The sequence below is a fragment of the Dendronephthya gigantea genome, unplaced genomic scaffold (genome assembly GCF_004324835.1).
Source record: "Dendronephthya gigantea isolate DGI-Jeju-01 unplaced genomic scaffold, DenGig_1.0 000072F, whole genome shotgun sequence".
Taxonomy (NCBI): domain Eukaryota; kingdom Metazoa; phylum Cnidaria; class Anthozoa; order Malacalcyonacea; family Nephtheidae; genus Dendronephthya; species Dendronephthya gigantea.
In genome coordinates, this window is record NW_021163082.1 from 727,178 (window position 1) to 751,089 (window position 23,912).

At 35.6% G+C, this 23,912-nt stretch overlaps 1 protein-coding gene across 1 annotated transcript in view; it reads right to left on the bottom strand.

The window, feature by feature from the left end:
- The window catches only part of LOC114531487, a 349,117-nt gene that overhangs the window by 319,557 nt on the left and 5,648 nt on the right, over positions 1-23,912 (bottom strand). The window contains exons 10-34 of the mRNA XM_028553090.1: positions 23,212-23,331; positions 22,490-22,612; positions 20,998-21,324; positions 20,285-20,407; positions 19,721-19,840; positions 19,155-19,262; positions 17,310-17,639; positions 16,627-17,001; positions 15,990-16,112; positions 14,897-15,019; positions 13,959-14,279; positions 13,568-13,690; positions 12,978-13,097; positions 12,766-12,888; positions 12,158-12,478; positions 11,262-11,384; positions 9,603-9,722; positions 8,171-8,290; positions 7,660-7,980; positions 7,351-7,473; positions 6,949-7,068; positions 6,579-6,698; positions 4,593-4,919; positions 4,222-4,347; positions 3,862-3,981 (exon numbers count right to left, since the gene is read on the bottom strand). Coding sequence (XP_028408891.1) covers positions 3,862-3,981; positions 4,222-4,347; positions 4,593-4,919; positions 6,579-6,698; positions 6,949-7,068; positions 7,351-7,473; positions 7,660-7,980; positions 8,171-8,290; positions 9,603-9,722; positions 11,262-11,384; positions 12,158-12,478; positions 12,766-12,888; positions 12,978-13,097; positions 13,568-13,690; positions 13,959-14,279; positions 14,897-15,019; positions 15,990-16,112; positions 16,627-17,001; positions 17,310-17,639; positions 19,155-19,262; positions 19,721-19,840; positions 20,285-20,407; positions 20,998-21,324; positions 22,490-22,612; positions 23,212-23,331 — 4,500 coding nt within the window. The remainder of the gene's footprint in view (positions 1-3,861; positions 3,982-4,221; positions 4,348-4,592; positions 4,920-6,578; positions 6,699-6,948; positions 7,069-7,350; positions 7,474-7,659; positions 7,981-8,170; positions 8,291-9,602; positions 9,723-11,261; positions 11,385-12,157; positions 12,479-12,765; positions 12,889-12,977; positions 13,098-13,567; positions 13,691-13,958; positions 14,280-14,896; positions 15,020-15,989; positions 16,113-16,626; positions 17,002-17,309; positions 17,640-19,154; positions 19,263-19,720; positions 19,841-20,284; positions 20,408-20,997; positions 21,325-22,489; positions 22,613-23,211; positions 23,332-23,912) is intronic.

Sequence of the window (23,912 nt, forward strand, 5' to 3'; positions counted from 1 at the left end):
GTTGTATTTCACATGCAGTGGGCTGTTTTTGTCATCCGAAACGTTCCTCAGCCAATCTGATTGCTTCATTTACACAGTAAAAAAATATTGACCGTTAATCTCACCTCTTACAACACATTTAACTCCTGCATCTTCACCATGGCTGCAGTCATGTCTTCCCCAGTTAACACCAGGACAATTGGATAAATCAGTCTCACGACCAGTACAATGAAGCTCGTCTAACCATATCTTACCAGAACCATCGGGCACTTCATGAGGGGACAATGTTCGAAGAGCACCAGGGAAACCAAGTTGACGACATGCCACTTGAGCATCATTTATATCCCAATTATCATCACAGATTGTTCCCCATTGTCCATCATGGAATACTTCAACACGGCCAGTATTATTTGAAATTAATGGCCCTTCTAACCTTATAGAGAGCTCTGAAAAAAATTCAGAAATATTTCCAAATTCAGTAACGCCATGCAGTGAAAAAGCTTCAACTACATGAGACAGCAAAACAACTCCCAGAAGTATTTCATTGTTCCCATTTTGGAATATTCAAATATTCCCTGAAAATTTTTATTTAGTTGATCTTAGCGAGTAGTATATTTAATAAAGGGAATTAGTGCCGAATTTAAAGTGTTTCCCCCTGGACCCAAACAGTCCAAGTACCACATTACCATCTTTCATTTTCCTTTTCATTGCGCATCTCTATCCTTCTATTCGGAAGTCATGTGCAAAATTAATAAATTGTGTAAGCTCTGTTAAAATCAAGTACTTATATACATTGCTTGGAAGAATTAGACTCTATTCTCGTGTTTATTTAACATATCCCAGAATCTCATTTGTTCTTTCAATTTCACATATAAAAAGGAAATAGCATAAAATATTTTGTTTACCTTTGCAAATCGATCCATTTCGGTTAGGTTCGCCAATACAGCATCGATATGATCCAATAATGTTGACGCAATATGCGATTGAAGGACACTTGGAAGTTGACTCCGAACATTCGTCGATATCTATGGAAGGCATAGAAGTTTTAATTCATGTTATATCTTCACCTAGGTTTACCCAATCTTAGACGCTGTAATCTAAAGGTGTATATTCATTTAATCGCCACCGGGCCCAAAATATTTTCCACTAGACCCTGTCATTATTGCGTTTACATGGAGATTTATACTATACAAACCTTCGCAAATAGTTCCATTCCCAGTATATCCATGTTTACATGTGCATCGGTAAGATCCTTGATTATTGTTGCAAGTAGCGTTTGGATGACAGCTGTCAGTCAACAAGCATTCATTGATATCTAGGAAGACAGCTTAAAGGCTAAGCAATTTTTATGTTAGAGAAAAGAATAAAATAATGTTATATAATTTGGGTAAAATTCAATGTTACACGTCTTTAAGGTGTAGGGTCACTCGGATTATTCTAAAGTACACGATTAATCAAATTCACGATGTGGTCGTCACATTCTTCCGAATTATACTTTTTTTCAGACACTTTTCTGATTGTTTACAAAGCAACGGGGATGAAGAGTAAAAAATTTCGAATAGAGGATTGAATAAAAACTTCACTGAGCAATGTGTCCACAATTCGCAATTGCACTAGCTCTCTGCGCTTGTGCAAACCAAGGGCAGATTATAAATTTTGTATCATTTTGTATTCAAAAAGGTTGACAATTAATTGATCATACTTTCATAGCCGGCGAGGCAAAGCGTTAATTTCCTTTTAAAATCAACGCCGTTAAAATAAAATATGAACCACCCGCGTGCAAAGAAGAGACTATTAATATTTTCTTCCTTCACATTTGCGCGGCAGATTTTGTGAATTTAAAAGTCGCTATCATTCTGCGCCAACACGATAATTATTAATTTGTGTGACTTCAATCGAAAAGTAATTATGCAGTATAAGATAATTGTATGACTCACCAGAGCAGTAGGTGCCGGTAAAACCTTTATTACATAAACATGTAAAACCATTTGCAGTGTTAATACATTGAGAATTACTCCTACAGTTGTCCAATCCCATGGCGCAATAATCGACATCTATAAACAATAATGAAAACGTAGGACTGAAAAGAGGAATCTGACGTGTGGACCAAACGCCGTTCCTCTAAGTTGCAATAGGGCCTAACAAATTACCTAAAAACAAAATTTCACCAAATTTTGCAAGGAAATACACAGGTTGGATTAGCAGTAATTTAAAAATACGAAATTTGGCCAAATTTTGTACAGACGTTTGATTAGCAGTAATGTAAAATGCATTGTCAAATTCATGAATACCTAACCAAATTTCCTGAATTGTCACATGCACACTCTGTATTTCCCCTTACAATTTACTTTACAGAGATATGCAAATCAATTAACCACTAGTGTCTCTCACTGATTTGCATGTTTATTCAAATCCTATTTATTATAAATTCATTTCACAAGTCGTTTGCAACACTTGCGGCCGTGACGATTACGGCTCGCTTGCTCACAGACTGAATTTTCTTTTTTCCGAATGTCTAGGAAGGGATAAAGTCGGTGTACTGTGTCGTGCGCACTCGGATGTATGCAAACTAATTCGCGCATCGAAAAATTAACGAAAACATAAATGAACTTGGATACATTTCCAAAATTTTAACATAGTTTTTGAAATTTATTAATTGGGAAATACGGAAAATTGTTCATTTAAGGTGGCTCGATACGGTTTTCAAAAATTCCATTGTTCATCACTTTGATACGTTCAAACAACGCATTTTTACAATTTGTTCTAGAGATATCGGGGTTTTTATAAATTTCACTTATAAAAATTTTTTAAAAATCTCTTTTACCTTGTGAAGTACATTGCACTCCAGCATCCTCGGAATGACTGCAGTCATGACCTCCCCATCCCTCCCGATAGTGGTGAGGACAACTTTCTAGATTTTGTTCATTTCCAGTACACCGAACTTCGTCCAACCAAATCTGTCCTGAACCAGAAGGAACTTGACTTCCTTGAAGAGCTGCAAGAGCATTCCGATAACCAAGTTGACGACATGCAACGCGGGCATCATTTATGTCCCAATAATCATCGCATATTGTCCCCCATCTTCCTGAATAGAATATTTCCACACGACCAGTGCCATTCAAACTGGATGGTCCTTGTAATCTGAGAGACATATCTGAAATTGTTGAAAATGAAAATTAGAAAATCCAGCAGGCCATGATGTGGAACAACACACAAGGAAAGACATAGGGAAAATATCCCGAGCAATCAAACATTATATTTTATAATTTGTTAGTGTCTTCAATTCATTTTCCCATTCGTCCGGGCGCAATTCCGAAAAACTATACAACAGACGACAAATAGCGCAAATGCAAAAACCAATTCAAGCGAATCCAAGTAACGTTGCGACATTGGTTATTGGTAATAAAGAGGAATCGAAAAAATTTGGTGGTAATATTGTCTTACAATAGTGAGATGATAACAAGTGGAAATACTGTATATCTATATAATTATTCTCAACTGGATTTACAAAAATACTTAGGCATGGGTACAGATACAGGTAAGCTTTAAACTAAACATGCTGGGGGGCAAATAGCAATTTTTTTTTCTTGGTCATAAACAATGAATCGTATAGGGTCACCTCTGCAAGTAGAGTCATTTCCACGACTTTGTCTATCACAGCATAAATAAGATCCATTAGTGTTCATGCAATTTGTCTCTGAAGTACAGAGGTGTGTTGAATCAGAACATTCATCTATATCTAAGCAAAAACAATTTATTGAAGTCAATCTTTTGAAACAAAAACATATGCCCAGAGCAAAGTCCCGGGATAACTCGAAGTTTGTCCTCAACTTATTGCTGACAAAAGAAAATTTACTCGGAAAATATTCATACAAATAATACCTTCGCAAATGGTTCCATTTCCAGTAAACCCACCATTGCATGTGCATCGATAAGACCCGTGAGTGTTCGTGCACAAAGCATTCGAGTGACAGTTGTTTACTGATGAACATTCATTGAAATCTAGACCAAATATCACAAGTAACCTGAATCTCCTGAAGGACACCGTTTCTAGTTACTATATTGATCTCTTAATTACCGGCCATATGTGTATGAAAAACACATGCACACAGAAGCGTAACAAGCACAGAGAAATCTCAAGAGAATAAAACTATTAGAACTTGGCTGCCATCATCGATGTCAGATTGCTGCCAATGCCTTTGCATTATTGTTGGTAAATAATTATGAAGATATTTTACTCACCAGAGCAAGTAACGCCGTTCCCGGTAAAACCTTGATTACATCTGCATGTAAAGCCACTGCCAGTGTCGGGAATACATTGGGAATTACTCGCACAGTTGTGCAATCCCAATGAACAATAATCGACATCTGTAACAATTATATTGATGAGGGTAAAAAAAAGAATCTCATATTGTATGTTTTTCGTACGACTTAGTTGGCAAAATGAAATCACTAATAAGAAATTCATGAAATCACTAATAATAGACTCATGAGATTCATGAAAACGTATAGATGAACGAACAATTTCATAAGTTGTAGTTGTTAGCATGCAGTATAAGAAAATCATATTGCGGTTAAAATTAAAACGTTTTAAAAAAATGAACCTACTGTACCTTCTGAACTACATTCCACTCCAGCATCTTCCGAGTGACTACAGTCATGTCTTCCCCATCCCCCAAGGTGGTGAGGACAACTTTCTAGATTTTGTTCAGTTCCAGTACACCGAACTTCGTCTAACCAAATCTGTCCTGAACCATCAGGAACATCTTCTCCTGAAAGAGCTCTACGAGCATTCCGATAACCAAGTTGACGACATGCAACCCGGGCATCATTTATGTCCCAATTATCATCACAAATTGTTCCCCATTTTCCTGAATGTCGTATTTCCACACGACCAGTACCATTTAACCTGGATGGTCCTTGTAATCTAACAGTCATGTCTAAAATTATGCCAATTTGTGTTATATCAATTTTTTGCATAGTTGGCTCAAGATACCATTAACCTTATATAAAATTTATCAAATTGAAATTTATTGTTATACCGCTTATGCGAACGAAAAAATATTTTTTTAAATATGTTTCTTATATTTAAGAGAAGATTCTTTATTATGTCCAGTATTTGGCGGTTAACGTCCAAAACATATCTCAACGCTAAAAAAACTCTTTTCGGCGTTCGACTCAAAATTCATTTATTTTACCTTTATTCTATTGAACTGATTATGTTGTGAACTAAGTTTTGAACTGTAGATGCTTTTAAGGTTTTTAAAACATTTTTAATGTTGAAATTTTGGTACTTTTTCATGAAGATGTAACTGAGGTTTTGAGTACATATTACGCGACTTATCTTTTCGTAAAAATCTCTTCTCTTAATTATTCTCTATTGCTAATCATGGGTGATGGGTTTGATATCGCACACGCTCAAAACATTATCTCGCACATAACTTAAAAACTACTCACAAAATGTGCATGTGTAAACTCGTTGTAACCTTTGGAATGGTTATATATTGTATACGTTTTGATCTGCAATGGGTATGATTTACGATAGTTATGATTTTTATTGGTTATAATTTATAATGGTTAGGATTATATTTTGTGATTTTTATGAATCATAATGGTTTGGATTTATAATGCTATATCTTTTATGAGGGTGCTTTTACACTTTAAAATTTTCCTGCCGAATTGCAACGCAATTATAATTCTGATGAATGATAATTCACAAAGAGTGTTCGAAATGTTAAGAAAACGTTATTAAATCGTAAGAAATGTTCGTAATAAAATTTTGTCAACTTTAGATACCTCAAAAGTTGAATTACATTGCAAGTTGCAAGGAAAGTTGCGCAGTGTAACCGCGCCTTAATGGTTATCATCTGAAATAGTCATGTATCTTTATGATTTGTAATTGTTAAGACTTGCAATAGTTATGATTTATAATCATAGTTATGATTTGTAATGTTTATGATTTGTGATGGTTATGATTTGTAGTGTTTATTTTTTATCATTGGTAAGATTTATAATTGGTATGACTTAAATGGTTATGCTTTGTAATGGTTATGATGGTTGATGGTTGATTTGTAATGGTTATGATTGATGATGGCTATGATTTGTAATGGTTACGATTTCTGAAGGTTATGATTTGTAATGGTTACAATGGGTAATGGTTCTGATTTCTATACGTTATGATTTGTAATGTTCATGATTTGTGATGGTTATGGTTTTTAGTGCTTTTTATTTATCGTGGTTAAGATTCATAATTGCTATATGACTTAAAATGTTTATGCTTTGCAATGGGAATGATGGTTGATTTTTAATGGTTATGATTTGTAATGGTTATGATGGTGGATGGCTATGATTTGTAATGGTTACGATTTCTAAAGGCTATGATTTGTAATGGTTATGATGGGTAATGGTTGCGATTTCTATACGTTAACGTTATGATTTGTAATGTTTATGATATATAATGGTTAGCTAGTACTTAGGATTTATAGTGGTTATAATCAGAACGTAGCGAGGCAGCGTCTTCTAACTCCTCGCATCATATGTGGCTTAGAAAACGTAAAACAAAACAATGTTAGGGCAGTTATTATACTGGTCTCGTATACCTCGGCAAGCCACACCACTTCCACCTGTTTGTCTGGAACAACATTGATATGACCCAACAGTGTTTCTGCATGTTGTGTTTGAATTACAGCTGTGGGAGCCCTGAGAACACTCATCAATGTCTAAAAACGATAATTATAGCTTCTCCTAGCTACCTTGTTGAAACGTCGATAGTATTAATACAGCTTTCGCGAATGGCGAATGATTTTCGTTGCGCGACCATATTTAGGTGCATTCGACGATATATTCAAAATTAAATTCTAACATCGTCTTTGGCGTTGTCGTCTTAAAGCTAAATCTGCCTAATACAAAATGCGGTCGATATAGTATGTGCATGCTCAACCTGAAAAAATCTACTTTGCGAGTACAAACCATGGCAAAAAGTTCCATTTCCAATATATCCACTGTTACATATGCATCGGTAGGATCCTTCAGTGTTGGTGCAAAGAGAGTTTGAATTACAGATGTTTTCAAATATACATTCATTGATATCTAGGGGTAAAAACCAGACGTTATGTCAATTATCATTGTTAGATAAGATATCCGTAGTCGGTTTCAAAAACTCTCCTACCAATTTCCTAGCCCATTCATCCTGAATTCAGATAGAATAGGGCAAGAAGGAAATAATATATATATTGCGTCCGTGGAAATGTATCATTACTATATGAAAATTTATGTCAAATGTCCAAAATTTCTAGCAATAGCCTCGTCTGCTAACAATGTCGTTTAATGTTAACGTTTTATTCATCTTAACTTTGAGGTTAATCCACTTACCATTGCAAAAAATACCATTTCCAGTATAACCCTGTTTGCATGTGCACGAAAAACGCCCATCAGTGTTATTACATTGAGACTTAGTGTGACAGTTATCCAAATTTAAGGTACAATAATCGACATCTATAAAATCATAATATAACACCTTAACACCTTGCGATTTTGAACTAGACCTAAATTAATTTGCAATCTACAGTGTTCGACATGCATGAGATAATGTCGGATAGAGAAGACCAAACGATTGCTATTTAGCGTGAGCATTGCTGAAAATGTTAATGTCAGCTTTTAATGTTAAATAGTTAATTTTACCCTTTGAAGAACATTGCACTCCCGCGTCTTCAGAATGGCTACAATCGTGGACCCCTCGTCCCAAATGATCGCAGCTGGTAAGATTTTGCTCATTTCCAAGACAATCGATCTCATCTAAAAATATCAGTCCAGTCCCAGATGGCACTTGTCCACCAGTTAATATTCTAATAGCACCCATGTAACCAAGCTGACGACAAGCAACTTGAGCATCATTTATATCCCATCTATCATCACAAATTGTCCCCCATTGTCCATTAAGACGTATTTCCACACGACCAGTACCATACAAACGTGATGGCCCTTCTAACCTGATATCTATCCCTTGAAAATTTTTGCAATGACAGTTAGTAATAAAAACAATCTTTTCTCAGGTTACATACTTAATATGGAAGTATAACTCCCATTCACCCCCTCTCCAAAATAAAAAAATTCTGTAATTCAAATAACCTAAGGTAATAGGTGGTTCAATTTTAATATTATACGGATCCAGCAGACACAATGTTTCAGTTACCTTTGCAAATCGTAGAGACTCCTGATGAATCGGGATAACAACACTGATATGACCCAACAGTATTGGTGCAGGTTGTGTTTAAAGGACAATTGTATGTAGATTGAGAACATTCGTCTATATCTAAAACGAATGTTAAACAATCAAATATTGGCTGAAAAGGATTTAAAAAGTTATTCAGACGAATATCAATGTTATCTGCCGAAGCAATCGGATAATATCTAATCCTGAGGTGTGAAGAATTATTTTTAGTATAAATTTCGAGGTGAGTATTGATTTTTCTGTATTCTGATTGGTGAAGCGATAGTCACTGATCAGTGACTACAGCTTTTTGTTGTTGTTGTTGTTTCTCAAATAAGAAATTTGGAATGATTATATTTTTTATGAAATTAGGTAAATTTGGAAACGAATATTTTTAGTTCTATCCATCGTATAGCTATAGTTCTATCCATCGTATAGCTACATGAAGGCCTGATTCCACGGGTGCAATTTCTCGGCGAAATGCGAAATATTTCGTCTGTTCCTTTTCAATTGTGACCACTCGGATGAGTTATTTCTACTTGACTGCTCACAATTCAAAAGAGCCAGGGGAAATATTTCGCATTTCGCTGAGAAAAAGCGCCTGTGGAATCAAACCTTGAGGGTATATCCACAGTGAGCCATTTTCTTCAGTTTCTTTCGCGCGCTTCAAGTTTGAGTTGTTAGCGTGGCAAGACCTGCATGTGCAAAACCGAGTCCAAAATTTATATTTTGGAAGTTCGACCCAAATAAACTCTTAAGAGGAGCCGATTTTTTATTATGTCGCGTATTTTGGCAGAAAAACGCTCAAAAACATAAAATCTTTTCAGCGCACCGCTCAAATTCGTTTTTTTTACCCTTTAATCTTTAGATTTACTAAGTTTTGAACTGTATTGGGTGAATGCAAAACACCAAACAACCCTTTGTTATTGCAAAATATAACACGGCTATCAACAATGTTATAATGTCAACACCATTATCACTGAAATGAATAAAAAGAAGCGCCGATTCAAGTGTCATTTACTTCTCGGCGTATCCCGAGAAATTTTTTCTTTTTCACAATATTTTGAGATTATACAGTAAACATACTTTGTGGATGCTTTTCTGGTTTGGAAAACATTTTTAATGCTGAAAATCTTAGTGGTGTTGCATGAAGATATAATTGAGGTTTTGAGCATATATTACACGACATAGAAAAATATCTCCTCTTAATGAATCAGTCAGTGGCTAGAATTAGGTGATAAATAGTAATTGAGGATATATCCGGCGCTGTTTAACAACAATGGACGACAATGCTCACAAAATGTACTAAAGATAAGATTAAATTGATTCCTAATAAAGGTGTAGGCCGCTTGTTCCGCGTTTTTTTTGCTCAGGATATCTTTTTTGTAAAAGCTATGATAATCAGATACTGTACCTTGGCAAATTGTCCCATTTCCAATGAATCCACTTTTACACGTGCATCGGTAAGATCCTTGAGTGTTGGAGCATGTAGCGTTGGAAGAACACGTGTTAGGTAAGGAACATTCATTGATGTCTATAAAAAACAAAACATCATACAAATGTGATATGAGGCATTATGACGCATGATTTTCCTGCATTCTGATTGGTCAAGATTCATGTCTCGAAAGTCACAGTCACTGGCGTATACCTATAGCTTTTTGTTGTCGTTTTTCAAATACGAAATTTGAAGTAATAATAAGATTTTATGAAATTATTATTTGTAAACACCTCGAAATTTATTTTAAAATAATTAGTTGCCTCAGGCTCGGTAATTAGAAGCCCATATTCACATCGCCTTCGGCCAACTGCAAAATATAATGCTTGAATATGATTTAGGGAAATTGGTCTGAAAACCCAACTTGCCAATTTTCTGTCGTGTTAGTAGAAAAGGCATTCGCCAGTAAAACATTCGCCTGTTCATTTGATATAGTTACAAACTAAAATCCTTTATATCAAGCTTAAGAAAAATCTAGGAATCTCTGTAGAATTTAAGTTATATTCATCACGAATTCAAACTGCTTAAGAAATATTTCGACCAAGACTCTATGACAAGTAATGAAACGACATATATGTACGAGTATCGGTTATCAGAAACAAAATACATCTGTACCGGTGAATATTAATTAATCTGGACATCTTGTTCATAATAAGAGCAAAATATAAGCGAAAATATAAGTGTAACAACAATGAATAAGTTGTTACTAAAATTTGTTTTAGCAAATTGTTAGAAAATTAAATAGCTACATTAGAATATCGAAAACAAATAAACTGGAGCAAAATTAAAATATCCGAAATAATTTAGTGATGAAATTGAGGGATACAGAAATTATTATACATATGCATGTATCATAAAACCACTAGATTACTGTAATGTTTAGTCCTGCAAAAAATTACTCTTTAGAATTATATTAAAAATTAATTAAAATTCAATTAAAAATAATATAAATATTACAGAGTTTGACGTGCGCGTGTATGTTAGCTGATAATCTCACTACGAGCTACCTTTGCTCGATGGTAGAGAACAAACTTTCAAATAAGGGGCGAGGTCAGGTGGAGTCCAAGCATGCAGGAGCGGAATGTGTAATTTCGAATACTTGCAGACTGTAGCGTAGCCAGCCTGACGATTTGTCCCGCTATGCTAATATTTTGGTGTTAATTGACTGTGAAAACAATAATTTTCTTAAAGAAATGAATTGTTATAATAACTCGAAATTTACATAGCCGGACAAAATCGTCAGGCTTCCTACACCACTACAGTTTGCAGACTGCATATTTTTCTCTGATTGTTGCAGATAGCCACAAAAAAAGTATGAACTACATAGCTAATTTCATTTCTCTATCCTATTTTTTCTCATTTCAAAAACTCGACCTTGACCCCTATGCAAAACTTGCTGTGTTTTACAGAGACAAGGAGTTTCTACATTGTGCAAACTCCAGTTCTTTGGTTAAAAATGATATAAGGTACTACAAACTACTGACAGCAAAATATTACAATTCAAACCTATGCTAATAATTTAGCGAGTGTAGAAACACGTCAGGTAAGCAGACTTTAAAAAGGTTTTTTTTTACTTACCACGACAGGAAACGCCATTCCCACTATAACCTGGATTACATCTGCATGAAAACCATCCATCTTTCTTAATGCATTGAGCATTGATATGACAGTCGTCTAATTCCAAGGAGCAATAGTCGAGTTCTACAAACAATAATAAGACACAAAAGACGGATAAAAAACGAAGGGAAATTCACCAGGAACCTTTTAGAGAGCATGTGATGGGGAATTATCTAATAATGTTGACATTGTTGGCCTACTTGCTTTCTAGATCATGAAAATTACTCCAAACACGAATTTTGTTAATCTTCATTCTCTTAGTTCATCTTCGTTCCCGTGTGGCCTACTCTACAGTTGTGTTAATCACAAAGCATCCACAACCGATCAAACCAGTAATATCAACTTTTATGCGTTTGACGTCATTATGAGATAGCTAGATTCTTAGACGATTAATTTTTTAATCAATTCATAGATTGTGTAATATTTCTTTAATGTCCTTAAAAATTCAGCTACAGTCAGGAGCAGCCACATCTTAATTTTTCGGTACACCCTGTGGGCTATAAGCATACAAACATATGTTTAGAATTCGTACAATTCGAGGCATTGTCTTAATTCATACACGAACATTGAATTTTGAGTGTTTTGAATATGTAGTTAAAAGAAACTGCTGTAAAAATAATGGGCAATAAAAGGATTGCCTCATCTTGATATATAGCGGACTTTCCTATGTGGTTAGGCTTAATTCAGGTCAAATTAATATCCTATTTATTATCATTTTTCTTATCCTTGTTATATAAAAAACAACCAAAAAGTGGCAATTACGATGAATTGTTCCTAGCTACTCCACTGTAGTAACCTATAATCAGTTGTTTTGGGCCTTGCATGGTTTAACATTGCAGGTGTATGTATAATTTTACCTTTAGATGTACATTCTACTCCGGCATCTTCAGAGTGGCTGCAGTCGTTGACTCCCAAGCCACGATGCGAACAATTGGTTAGATTTAGCTCACTTCCGACACATTGAACATCGTCTAACCAAATATGTCCAGTGCCAGAAGGAACTTGGCTTCCTGGCAAAGCTTTGACAACACTCCGATAACCAAGCTGACGACACACCACTCGAGCATCTTTTAAATCCCAACTGTCATCACATACTGTTCCCCATTGACCATTATGGAACATTTCAACCCGGCCAGTACCATTTGAACTCGACGGTCCTCGTAATCTCAGGGAAATCTCTGACAATAAATAATATTGATTATTTAAGTAGCACATGGACTGGATTTAAAGACCTTACCCCGTACTGCAATTAATATTGAGATGTGTCCTATATCATGTTCGAAGCAATTGGCATAAATTGAAGATGAAGATAATTGAGATAAAGTGGATCATTTTACATTCATAAATGAGGACAAAGGGCACTCGTAAAAATATATATTATCATAATGAAGAAGAAGAAATGTTAGAAGTCACGCGGCAATGCAAAATCTGATTCCAAACAATAAAGTTAAATCAGGGTTTTTACCTCGGCAGATTCCTTGATCTCCTACAACAGAATTTTTACTGCAGCAAACATATGAACCCACAGTGTTGCTGCAATTTGTGTTTGATGGACAATCGTGAGTTAAATCAGAGCATTCATCCTCATCTAAACACACGACGAAAAATTTGTTTTTACGGTTGTAAAATTTGCTTTGCATCTTATTGAAAAATTGATATGAGTGACTATAGGCATACCCTGACAAACAGTTCCGTTTCCAATATATCCATTTTTACATGTGCATATGTATGATCCAACATTGTTGGCACAAAGAGCGTTTGAATCACAGTTGTTAGATGATGAACATTCATTGATATCTAAAAGAAATCACGACAATCCGTATTATAATAATGTATGGTTGAATAGAAGCTGCATTTTTTTTAAGCACGTCGTTCCCTTTTGCACGTGGCCAGCGAATGTAATAAGGGTTCACCTATTTGTCTGTGACTAAAGGTTGTTCACATGAGCCCCGTTCCGAGACTTAACGAAGCGTACAAAAAATGGACTTTAAGGTAATGACAAGAGTTGTTTTGAAACAGAGCAATCACATGCCATTGTTAAGATGATCAAATGACTAGCAGAATCGTGTTATTTACTCATTTCAACACCTCAAAGTCCATTTTACGGGTTTACATTGTTTTAAAAGTGCCCTATTTTGTACACTTGTCGTTAAAATGACCCGCCAACCAGCATTTTGAGTCTGGTGTGATTCTGCATCTACATTGTTGTCTTTTCTAATGCCGGTTATTTTTCCTTTCATGTAGAGATATATATTATTGAGACTAACCAGTGCAACTGACACCACTTCCAGTAAAACCTTGATTACATTTGCATGAAAATCCGTCAAAGGTTTTAGAGCATTGAGCATGGCTATCGCAGTTGTCCAGCTCTAAGGCACAATAATCGATATCTGAAAGTAAACAATTATACTAAATGAACTAAACGCCGTCCCAGCGAGGATTTACACAAATAACACAATGATTAGCCGGAACCTTGAAGGAATTAATTGCTCTTGAAAATCAAAAAAAATATCTAAAATATTTAAGACATCCGCGTAACCATCATGACGGAATTCAATTAATTTCAAAAGCAATTGAGAATTGAAATATACTAACTTTATTGTTTTTAGGCATTGTTGTCGTGAGAAATGTTTGTCCTATATGAATGGAATAATTTACCTTCCGAAGTACATTGTACTCCAGCATCTTCAGAATGACTGCAGTCATGACTTCCCATGGCGTTCGAAGGGCAACTTGTTAAATTTCGCTCATTCCCAGTACAAGCAACTTGGTCTAACCAAATCTGTCCTGAACCAGGAGCAACAAGTTCCCCTTGAAAAGCTTTTAGAGCATACCGATAACCAAGCTGACGACATGCAACACGAGCATCATTTATATCCCAATCATCATCACAGATTGTTCCCCATTTTCCTGAGTGGAATATTTCCACACGACCAGTACCGTTTGAACTTGATGGTCCTATTAACCTGATATCTCTGCCTAAAACATGAAAATTATATTCTTCAAATACGATATTGATCGAAATGTTTAGTATTTTGGCCGAGGTTAGGCCTAGTTCATACGTCGCATTTTGGTCGTGTCGAATGCAATTCAAACGATAGATAGTGAGATGATAAACCTTATTAATGTTCATTATCATTTCATTATCTTTTGTTTGATTGCACTCCACGCGACCAAAATGCAACGTTTAAGCTAGGCCTTAGTCTGCCGTAAGTACAAGCAACGTCTAAGAGTAACAAGAAAAATATATTACAATTTATAGGTATAATTGAGGAATACCTCGTGATTTGTTAATGAATTAGATCGGCGAGTTCAACTAACAGGCTAGATTATACACAATTAACTAAGACCAATCTCAAACGTCGCGTTTCGTCGCTTCGAATGAAATTCAAATAACAGATGAGATGATAATGAAGATTAAGGAGGTTTATTATATTGCATTCGACGGGACCAAAATGCGATGTTTGACCTGCCCTAAAGCTCGTTTACACTATACCGGATTCGCTTGTTCTACAATTGTACCGCTTGAGGTATTTGTTCATAACGTTATAAAATTTCAACGAATTAAAGGTTCCGTGATATTTCTAAATCTTTACCTTTGCATGAAGACTTATCTCCAGATTGGTCACTATCACAAATACAAAGATAAGATCCATCAGTGTTGGTGCAGCTTGCATTTGGGAGACAGTTGTGAGCGGAAGTAGAACACTCATCGATATCTAAAGCGAACAAAGAAGGACATATTCGGAATTACTTTTAGATTTTGATAAAAAGAATGTACCTAGGCATGTTCTCAGTCCCAACTCTACTCATTTGGCGTGAATTTGTGCGGCAATATGTTCCGATTCTCAAGCAAATTTTGAAACCGGTCAGCATTTAATAAACACTTTCGTTGGAATTTGAATGCATGTATGATTAAGTGGGTGAGTAAAAAAAACTAACGCCTTTGAAATTCAAATTAGCCGCGAACTCATGGCTGGAATTTGACAATTCCCATGTGTACAATGAACAGGACGTGGTTAATTAATGCGAAAGTGTTTAAACCAATTTAGTGAACTAATTCAACGTGGCGCGTGTGCTAGAAAAACGATTTGATAAAACTGTTCTTTTTTATTTACAGAGCTTAGAATGCATTTTAACTCGCAAAGGGAACAAACTTTATGTTTTAGGTTAATTAAAGGCGTTCACTTATTTGATATGCTTTGTATAGCCATGAGATATTTTAGGCAACTTCTGTCACATTACAGCCGCTAATTTGAAGTTCAAAGGTGTCAGTTTTTTTGACTCACCCTGTAGTGTGTAAATAGCATATTATTTGTTAGAGGCATTCAAATTAGGCGTTTCGCTTTCAATCTTACGCATCCGTGGGTTTAGCGTAATAAGGCGTTCAAATTTTAACGAAAGCTTAATTTCAATAGGGAGTACTTTTTATACACCCTGTTCAGGGTGCATGGAAAAAAAAGCAATTTAATATTTCACGAATAAAACTACTTGTTTAACAACAGAAAAAACATTTGGTCCTGAGAAAAGGCGAGTGAAGCGAAGGTCTGCGTTCAGGCTACGGATTTGAGGCTTTTAATCGTATTCTATTGTCATTTTTTTAAACACCATGCATGTATATATCCCAGTGCAGATCATGTGGGGGATGACAATAAAAAGGCATGAAGATATTCAGAAATTATCACTAACCATTGCAAATTATACCATTTCCGGAATAACCATCAAGACATACACAGGAAAATGCTCCAGGAGTGTCAATACATCTTGAATTATTGCCACAGTTGTCTAATTTCAAGGAACATTCATCGATGTCTGTAACAAAGAGGTTATTGCATTAGATAATGTTTGAATTTGACATTCTCTTTGATATTGTAGTTTAATAAAGTGGAAACACTGTTCGGTAAAGTACTAAAGTGGAAACATAGCTAAAAAGAAACTTGTTGTAGTTTAAAAAACTTCGTGGAACTTTTTTCATACACTATTTTGACATGATTTTGTTGTACAAATTAACGAAATTTATAAATTATCTGGTATCCTTAGTGCGTTAGAACTCACAACAGATAAAGCAAGTGGAATTTCGTTCAGTGACCCAATCAGAAGGCGTAAATTTTGACTATTTCCTGTAAAAAGGTAAATTATTTACCATTTTACATGAAGTATTAAAAATTTACGCATTCTGATTGGCTTTGCCTAAAAAACGTAAACAAATACGCCGATTAGTTTCAAACGAAATTCCTCCTTGTTCATTAGATACTATTGCGTTATAGGTAGGAAATATACTTTCCAGCTAAATGTTTACACTATAATAATAGTTGATAATACTCACCTAGTTCCAGTGCCATCCGGTTCCCTGAGTTACAAAGGTGGGACACACCAGGACTAATATCAAGACCAGGTTTACCATGAAAGCGCCAAGGACTTACGCAATAATTTGGGTACTTATTAACAAGTTTTAAATGTCGCCCAACGGAATCGTACCGCCATCTGCTGGCAATTGGTCCATCGCAATGATAAGTAAGGGTGACAAAAAGATCACTTCGTGCGATAACGCATTTCCCAGAATTTGCTTCTTGCAGGATGTTTTCTTTGATGAAACGAAAATGATTACCAGGATGTCTTGAGAATTGTAGATGATGTTCACCGAAACGGCTTAAGTAGCCATAAGCACTTGATTTGATAAGGTATGTGTTGTAACGGGCAACTGAAGCAAGAAAAAATGAAATATTTTTCTTCCTGTAAAATAATTGTAAAATTTCCCCACATAATACACGTTTGAATAAATTAGAATATCAATTTGCCGGATTCTAATTGTGTTCTACTTCGACCTCGTATTCATTGACTTTGAAAAAGTGAATTTCTAAAGAAATTATAGTATATAATAGCATACAATATAAGAACAGACTGCTTAACTCAAGTTGGTAAATTATCGTTCAAAGTCATAGATAAAAACAACCTAAACAAAACGACTCGAATTTATAAAAGCCATACAAATTAGGGAAATGTTTTTACCTGTTGAAGTGCATTCAACTCCAGCATCTCTGGAATGGTCGCAATTATTACTACGAAACGCCAAGTGATGAGAACAACTGTTAAGAAATTGCTCGTTTCCAGTGCAAGCTACATCATTCAGCCATATCTGTCCAGATCCACGTGATACTTGTCCTCCTTGAAGAGCTCTAACAGCATTCAGATAACCAAGCTCACGGCATACAACCTTCGCATCTTTTAAATCCCAATTTGTGTCACAGACTGTGCCCCAGGTTCCATTGCGAAGTACTTCAACACGTCCAACACCTTTTTGACCTGACGACCCTCGTAACCTGACGTTTTTTGACTTACCTACCGACAAAAAAACAGCAAAGGTTGAAACAATAAAGTAAATTATAATATATAAAAAATCCTGTTTTTGATGCGTAAAAAAGTTTGTTTACATTTTTAATAACCCAATCAAGATGCATAAATTTTGACTATAATTCCGGTAAACCGCATGAAATATGAAAAATTTAGGCGCTCTGATTGGCTTTTTCCTGAAAAATGTAAACAAATACTAAGCGATTAACTTAGCATGAAATGTGGTATAACAACCGCCTGAAATAGACAAAACACTTCTCGACCTTCCGACTTGAGGGCCTTCGTCAGGAGAGTTAGTGTGAGAGTTAGTATCGTAAATTTTTAGGAATTAGGGCTACGTTTTTACACGGAACCGGACGAAGTTGGGACAGCCCGAAATCGTTCGTTTTCCTTGTGTGTACAGGAAGATCTGGTCTACCGTGTAAACACCTGAGGCAGATGAATTTGAGCACGGCCCTAAATTCGTCTGATTAAGACTGACAAAAACCAATCTTGAGATGTTCAACAAAGATCTTAGTAATGTTTTATCAATTGTTCAAAACATAGCTGGCTATTATGGTGACAAAGACGAGTTTTTGGTTCGTGTGGAATCCGTTACCAAAGGTTCAGTTCTATTCACTTGGAGAAACACCGCCTTAGAAAGTTGTGATGATGACTTGATAAATCATACAGCAAGCAAACTCGTAACCAGAGAAAGAAATATACAACCAGATTTCTACAACGTTTTCTTGCCAAAGTTTATAGCAACTGACGTGTTTATTAACTATACAGACGAATCTAAATTACGCTCGCGTAAAGCAAGTTTTCGTTGACGAGTTTTCCTTGCCAAGTTTGATTTCCTCATGTGTACGCGAAAAAATTTGATAAATTTTTCTTGACAAGTTTTACGATATTAATGAGTATATTTTACGATAATATGAGCCGTTATAAAATGAGTATACGACCGAATCTAAAAACAAACAGAGGTGATAAAACTGTTCCAAACTGCGCAATTCCTTGTCAAGTAGTTCCTTGACGGCCAAACACACGAGCATTTTTCCTTGTTGAAAAGCTGGCATGACTAGCTTTTGAACGGCTCCTTGTCAAAGAAAACTTGTCAATTTTTTCGCGTACAGACGAGCAAATGAAACTTGCAAAGGAAAACTTGTTCGGCTGTACGGGGTTTAAACGTAGCCTAGCTATAGATCAGTTCCTATCACAATGAAAATTTAGTACAAAAGGATTAATTAATCGTGAGTTTTGTTACTTATTAGCCATTCCGAAGTTGCAGTAAAGGACTGGTAATAGTGATATTGACAATGCATCATGGGGCTGTTTTTGGGACGTACCTTTTGTTTACGTCCCAAAAACAGTCCCTTAATGCCATGTCGGCTTCACTAGCACCAGTCCACTACCACAACTTCGGAATGGCTAATTGATAGCTGGTCAGACATGCGACATAAGCATAAGAACAGTTCAGTTATATGCAAAAAAAGGGGCCATAAATTCAGTTATTTCACTTACAAGTTGATCCATTCCTGGCATCACAGGTGCATAGATAAGATCCATCTGTGTTGGTGCAATTATAGTTTGCCATACAGTTGTGCGATGATTGTGAACATTCATCAATATCTAAAGCGATTATAAATTCAAATTGAAATCAAAACGTAATTATAGAATGCTTGATTTTTTCAATAATCATGTTTCTCCCGTTGATATATGCTTGCGATTCTGTACAATCGATTATATTATTGTTTTTTTTTTCCAAAATAGAAATAAACGAAATAGAACTATACAGTAACTATAATTAATTATTTTATCGAAGTTAACTCAAATCTGCCACTTCAGTGTGAAATAGTCGTTTTGCCCCCTTTCATGAGCCGGTCGATTTAAAAAATTCAACAATTTTATTTAATTTTGTTTAAAGCTTTAAGCAAAAATTGAGAGGTGCTATAACATATAAAAGTAATATTTTTTAACTGAGGTCTCAGCCGTAGGAATATGCCTGCTATTTAGCAACATATCATTAGACGTTTTTTCAAGTGTTTTTTGTTTAACACATACAGGCTAATCCAAAAGCAGTAAAATACCTTGACAAAAAGTTCCATTTCCTGTATATCCATCGTTGCATGTGCAATCAAAAGAACCAATTTTGTTGGTACAAAAAGCATTTTTGTGGCAATTATCAAATGTCGAGCATTCATCGATGTCTAGAAGAACATTAAGAGTCAGAAGTTACCAATCACAATGTTCTTTCCGGCCTCAGATTTTGATTGTTCTCTACAGCCAGACAACTCCAAAATGATTAGTTTAGCTGCATGGTAAGCGCGAAAGACTGGCTATAATCCATGCTGGCATATTCAAATACATGTTTTTATTGTAATCTTAACAGTTATATTACACACGTTTTATGAAGGTTTAGGCCCTCATTCAAACTACAGATCGTGAGAAATTTGTTTTAGAACGCAGGGAAATATTTAAAAAGTTTATTTTGTTGACTCATGGGCACATGGATATATACTTGTGTCAAATATGCCAAGTACTTTCTTCCCAGGGTTTGTAAAATGCAATGGTCACTTTTAAACGTTATTATAGGGGTAAAAACTGGACGAATTCATGAAATACTGAATTGACAAAAAAAACTATCAACTAACCAACGCATGTAACGTTGTTTCCAGTAAATCCCTTTTTGCATTCGCAAGAAAAACTCCCGTGAGTGTTTACGCAGTAGGAATTACTGGCGCAGTGGTGAGTATTCAAGGAACATTCATCAATATCTATAATGCAATAAAAAATGTTTATATACAGTTTAACATGCATGGGCAGTTATTGAGACACAGAAAATTTTAAACTATAATGAGAAACACGGGGATTTCGTAAAAAATCTTTAGGGATGAGTTTTAAATCACAAACAATCGGCATTTTAAACCTGGCACTAAACAATACTATTACGTTGTGAACATCGCTAACCCAAAAAAAATGATGAAATGAAAAAATTTTCTAAACGATTCAGTGCCTTTTCAAGAAATCGTTTGAGCGTGGGTCTTGAGATTGAATAGAAGCGATTTTAAAAAGGGGTCTAGGAGTCCTCCCACCGAAAATATTTTGTTTTTTGCATTTCGAGTGTCTTTGACTTGATCATCTGCATTTAATGCTGAAATAATCATGCTTAGAAGAAAATATTTATATATACTCTGAAAAAACCAATACTTTCATCTAAACATGATTATTTCACTAATATTTACCCTCAAAATGAACCTTCACTTGGGAGACAAACAGTAATTTGTGAGAGGGAGGCAAGAGGAAGCCCTTGATACTACCACATTAACCGAGATTTAAAATCACATTATTATTAAAATTAACACACCATTGGAAGAACATTGTACACCAGCATCTTCAGAATGAGAGCAGTCATTGTTCCCCCATCCCCGATGAGAGCAACTGGACAAATTGTGCTCGCTCCCTGCACAGGAAACCTCGTCTAACCATATTGGCCCTGAACCGGTAATGAAATTACTCCCTTGCAGTGCATTTACAGCATTTAAATAACCAAGCTGACGGCATACAACTCTTGCATCTTTTATATCCCAATTGTCATCACAAACTGTTCCCCATCTTCCGTCATGGAAAATTTCAACACGTCCATCTCCTTTAGAACTTGATGGTCCTCTTAACCTAATGCCCATTGATTCATCTTGAAAACAATGGAATAAGGAAATGTATAGGTTAGCTAAATTGGTGGTGATTTGAGTCAAAGCTAATTTATCCACAAATTACGCTTCAAATTACGCTCGCTAAATCTTTTGTTCATTATCTTAAAATGCACTGATTGACCAATTATTTCGCTAATACCTATAAAGTTTACAACCGCCGATTTTTAAAATTTAAGCACATTCGTTGAGACGGCTCATGTCATCACGCGAAATTTTTGCCCGAGAGTAGAAGAGTGTCTTCACTTATTGCTTCTCAACTACTGCAAGATTTATTTTAGAGGCAAATGGGTACAAAAATTTAGAAAAGCTTGCAATCTTAACACTGACAGAAAATGCCTTTTCATGCAAGGCCTACTCCAGCTCTTAACGGATTAGTCCATTTTGTGAGCAGGGCCGCCGAGAGGGAGGGAGCAAGGGGGGCATTTTGCCCTCGGCCCCAAACCCGAAGGGCCCCCGACTTAAGAAAGAGCCTAAAATAAAAGCACCTTATAAAATGTTGGGCTCAATATTATTCGCACACTAGTCGAAAGTACTAGTGACAGTCATTGTTATTTTAATTTCTAAGATATGTTGATATTGTCGAATACGCCGTTTTCCAGCTGACTCGACCATGGTCGAATATGCCATTTTCCGGTACACTCAACCATGGTCGAATTGCCGTTTTCCAGCTGACTCGACGATGGTCGAATACGCCGTTTTTCGGAGGACTCGACCATAGTCGAATACGCCATTTAGCGACTTGACCATGGTCGAATACGCCGTTTTCCCCACAATTTCTCTCGGCGGTTCTGTCTGTGAGTTTGATTAAATCACATCAAGTTGGGGCATGCGCTTTGCATTTATATAATAACTCTTCTGCGGCACATATTCGCATTCTGCCTGGCAGATTTCTGGTGTCAGACTGTGATAAAGGGGCATCGAAGGTTAAATTTAAGAACACAGTAATTAAAGACCAAATTCATGCATCTGGGACTTGAAGTTGCCCCTCCTTTTATCCACGCGCTCATTTTTCCACTATTCTTTAATACTATTTTCTAACTATACATAATTATAGTGCCCTTTCTAATGCTATTAATAAATAAATCTTCATGACATTGATGAGAGACATTCTAATCTTCCGCCATGGTCATGATATGTTTAACCTACCTAAGCAAGGAGAGTTGTCTCCAGCTGGTTCACCATCACATGTGCATATATAAGATCCATTCGTGTTGTTGCACTTTAAATTTGGATGACAAGTGTAAATGGGCAGAGCACATTCATTTATATCTAAATGGTATAAAAAAGCATACAGATCTACAGAGTTTGATCATAAATATATATTATGAGACCACGCGAACGCCTTTTATCTTGTCACATTCTTATTTTTATTACATCATCATTCAACAGGAAGAGCGGGAAAATGTGAGCAAGAGTACCACCCTTTTGCAGTCCCAACTAGCCGGGTATGTTGTAATTCCTTTGTAATAAATTACGCCTATTTTATTGTTCTTTAGATTTTTACAGTAAAGACAATAAGCTGAGCGCTGTAAAACAAGAATAGTCAAGCGACAAAAAGACTACCTGAGATGCAATGTTTACAGTTAATTTTGCAAATTTAGGTAACAAGACTAATAATTCATCAATTCTATCAAATTTCAATGAGCGAATTTTTACAAAAAATATTTGATTGTTTTGAGCAAACTTGTACTCATTTTTTCCATTATGATTACTTATTTAGTATGTAAAATTTCAAAAAAAATGATAAATGATTCGATTGATTCACTCTAATGTGTTCAAAAATTAGAGTTTTGTAACTTTAACAGTTCAGTTTTGCAATGTGGTGAGCCTGAACTCAGATTCTTTATTGCAATATGGCTATAGTATACCTTGGCAATCGGTTCCATTTCCGGTGTAACCACTGTTACAAATGCACTGGTATGATCCAATAGAGTTGATGCATCGAGCATTGGGGTGACAAGCGTTACTTGAGGAGCATTCATTTATATCTACGGACGAAAAACCGATAATAGAAATCGCTTCAAAAAAATTATATCATTTTCGTTCCAACTCTACCTTAATATTATTCAAAAATAATATGAATAATTAGGTATAACTAATTTTTATTCAACAATATACATAATATACTAAAACGTAATATATATACCTAATTGTTTTTTAATAGTATTTAGGAAATAGAGAGCATTTTCCGTGTAGTAGAGTTATAAAAACACGCTTCTATAGACCAATCAGGTCGCGCGTACTATAAATCATTATTATATATTATTATAAAAATATGTGCCACAAAACCAAAACTAATGCTAAGTTTAGTAATGAGTACTGTGACCTTAACCTGGTTAGTATAGACGGCAAAAGTACGCTTATACTTCCTAAACCTAAACATCGCTATATAATGGGCACGTCGTGTCAAGTGATAAACTAACTGTTCTAATTTAAACGAGCGAAAAGCGTGAGAGACCTTCGCTTCCAGGCATGCGTATTGAAACTTCGGCAGACGATAGCAAATTGCCCCGCTTTGCAGGCAAAAAACACACAATAATTATGGTATCCGCGTAATGTCATGCAACTA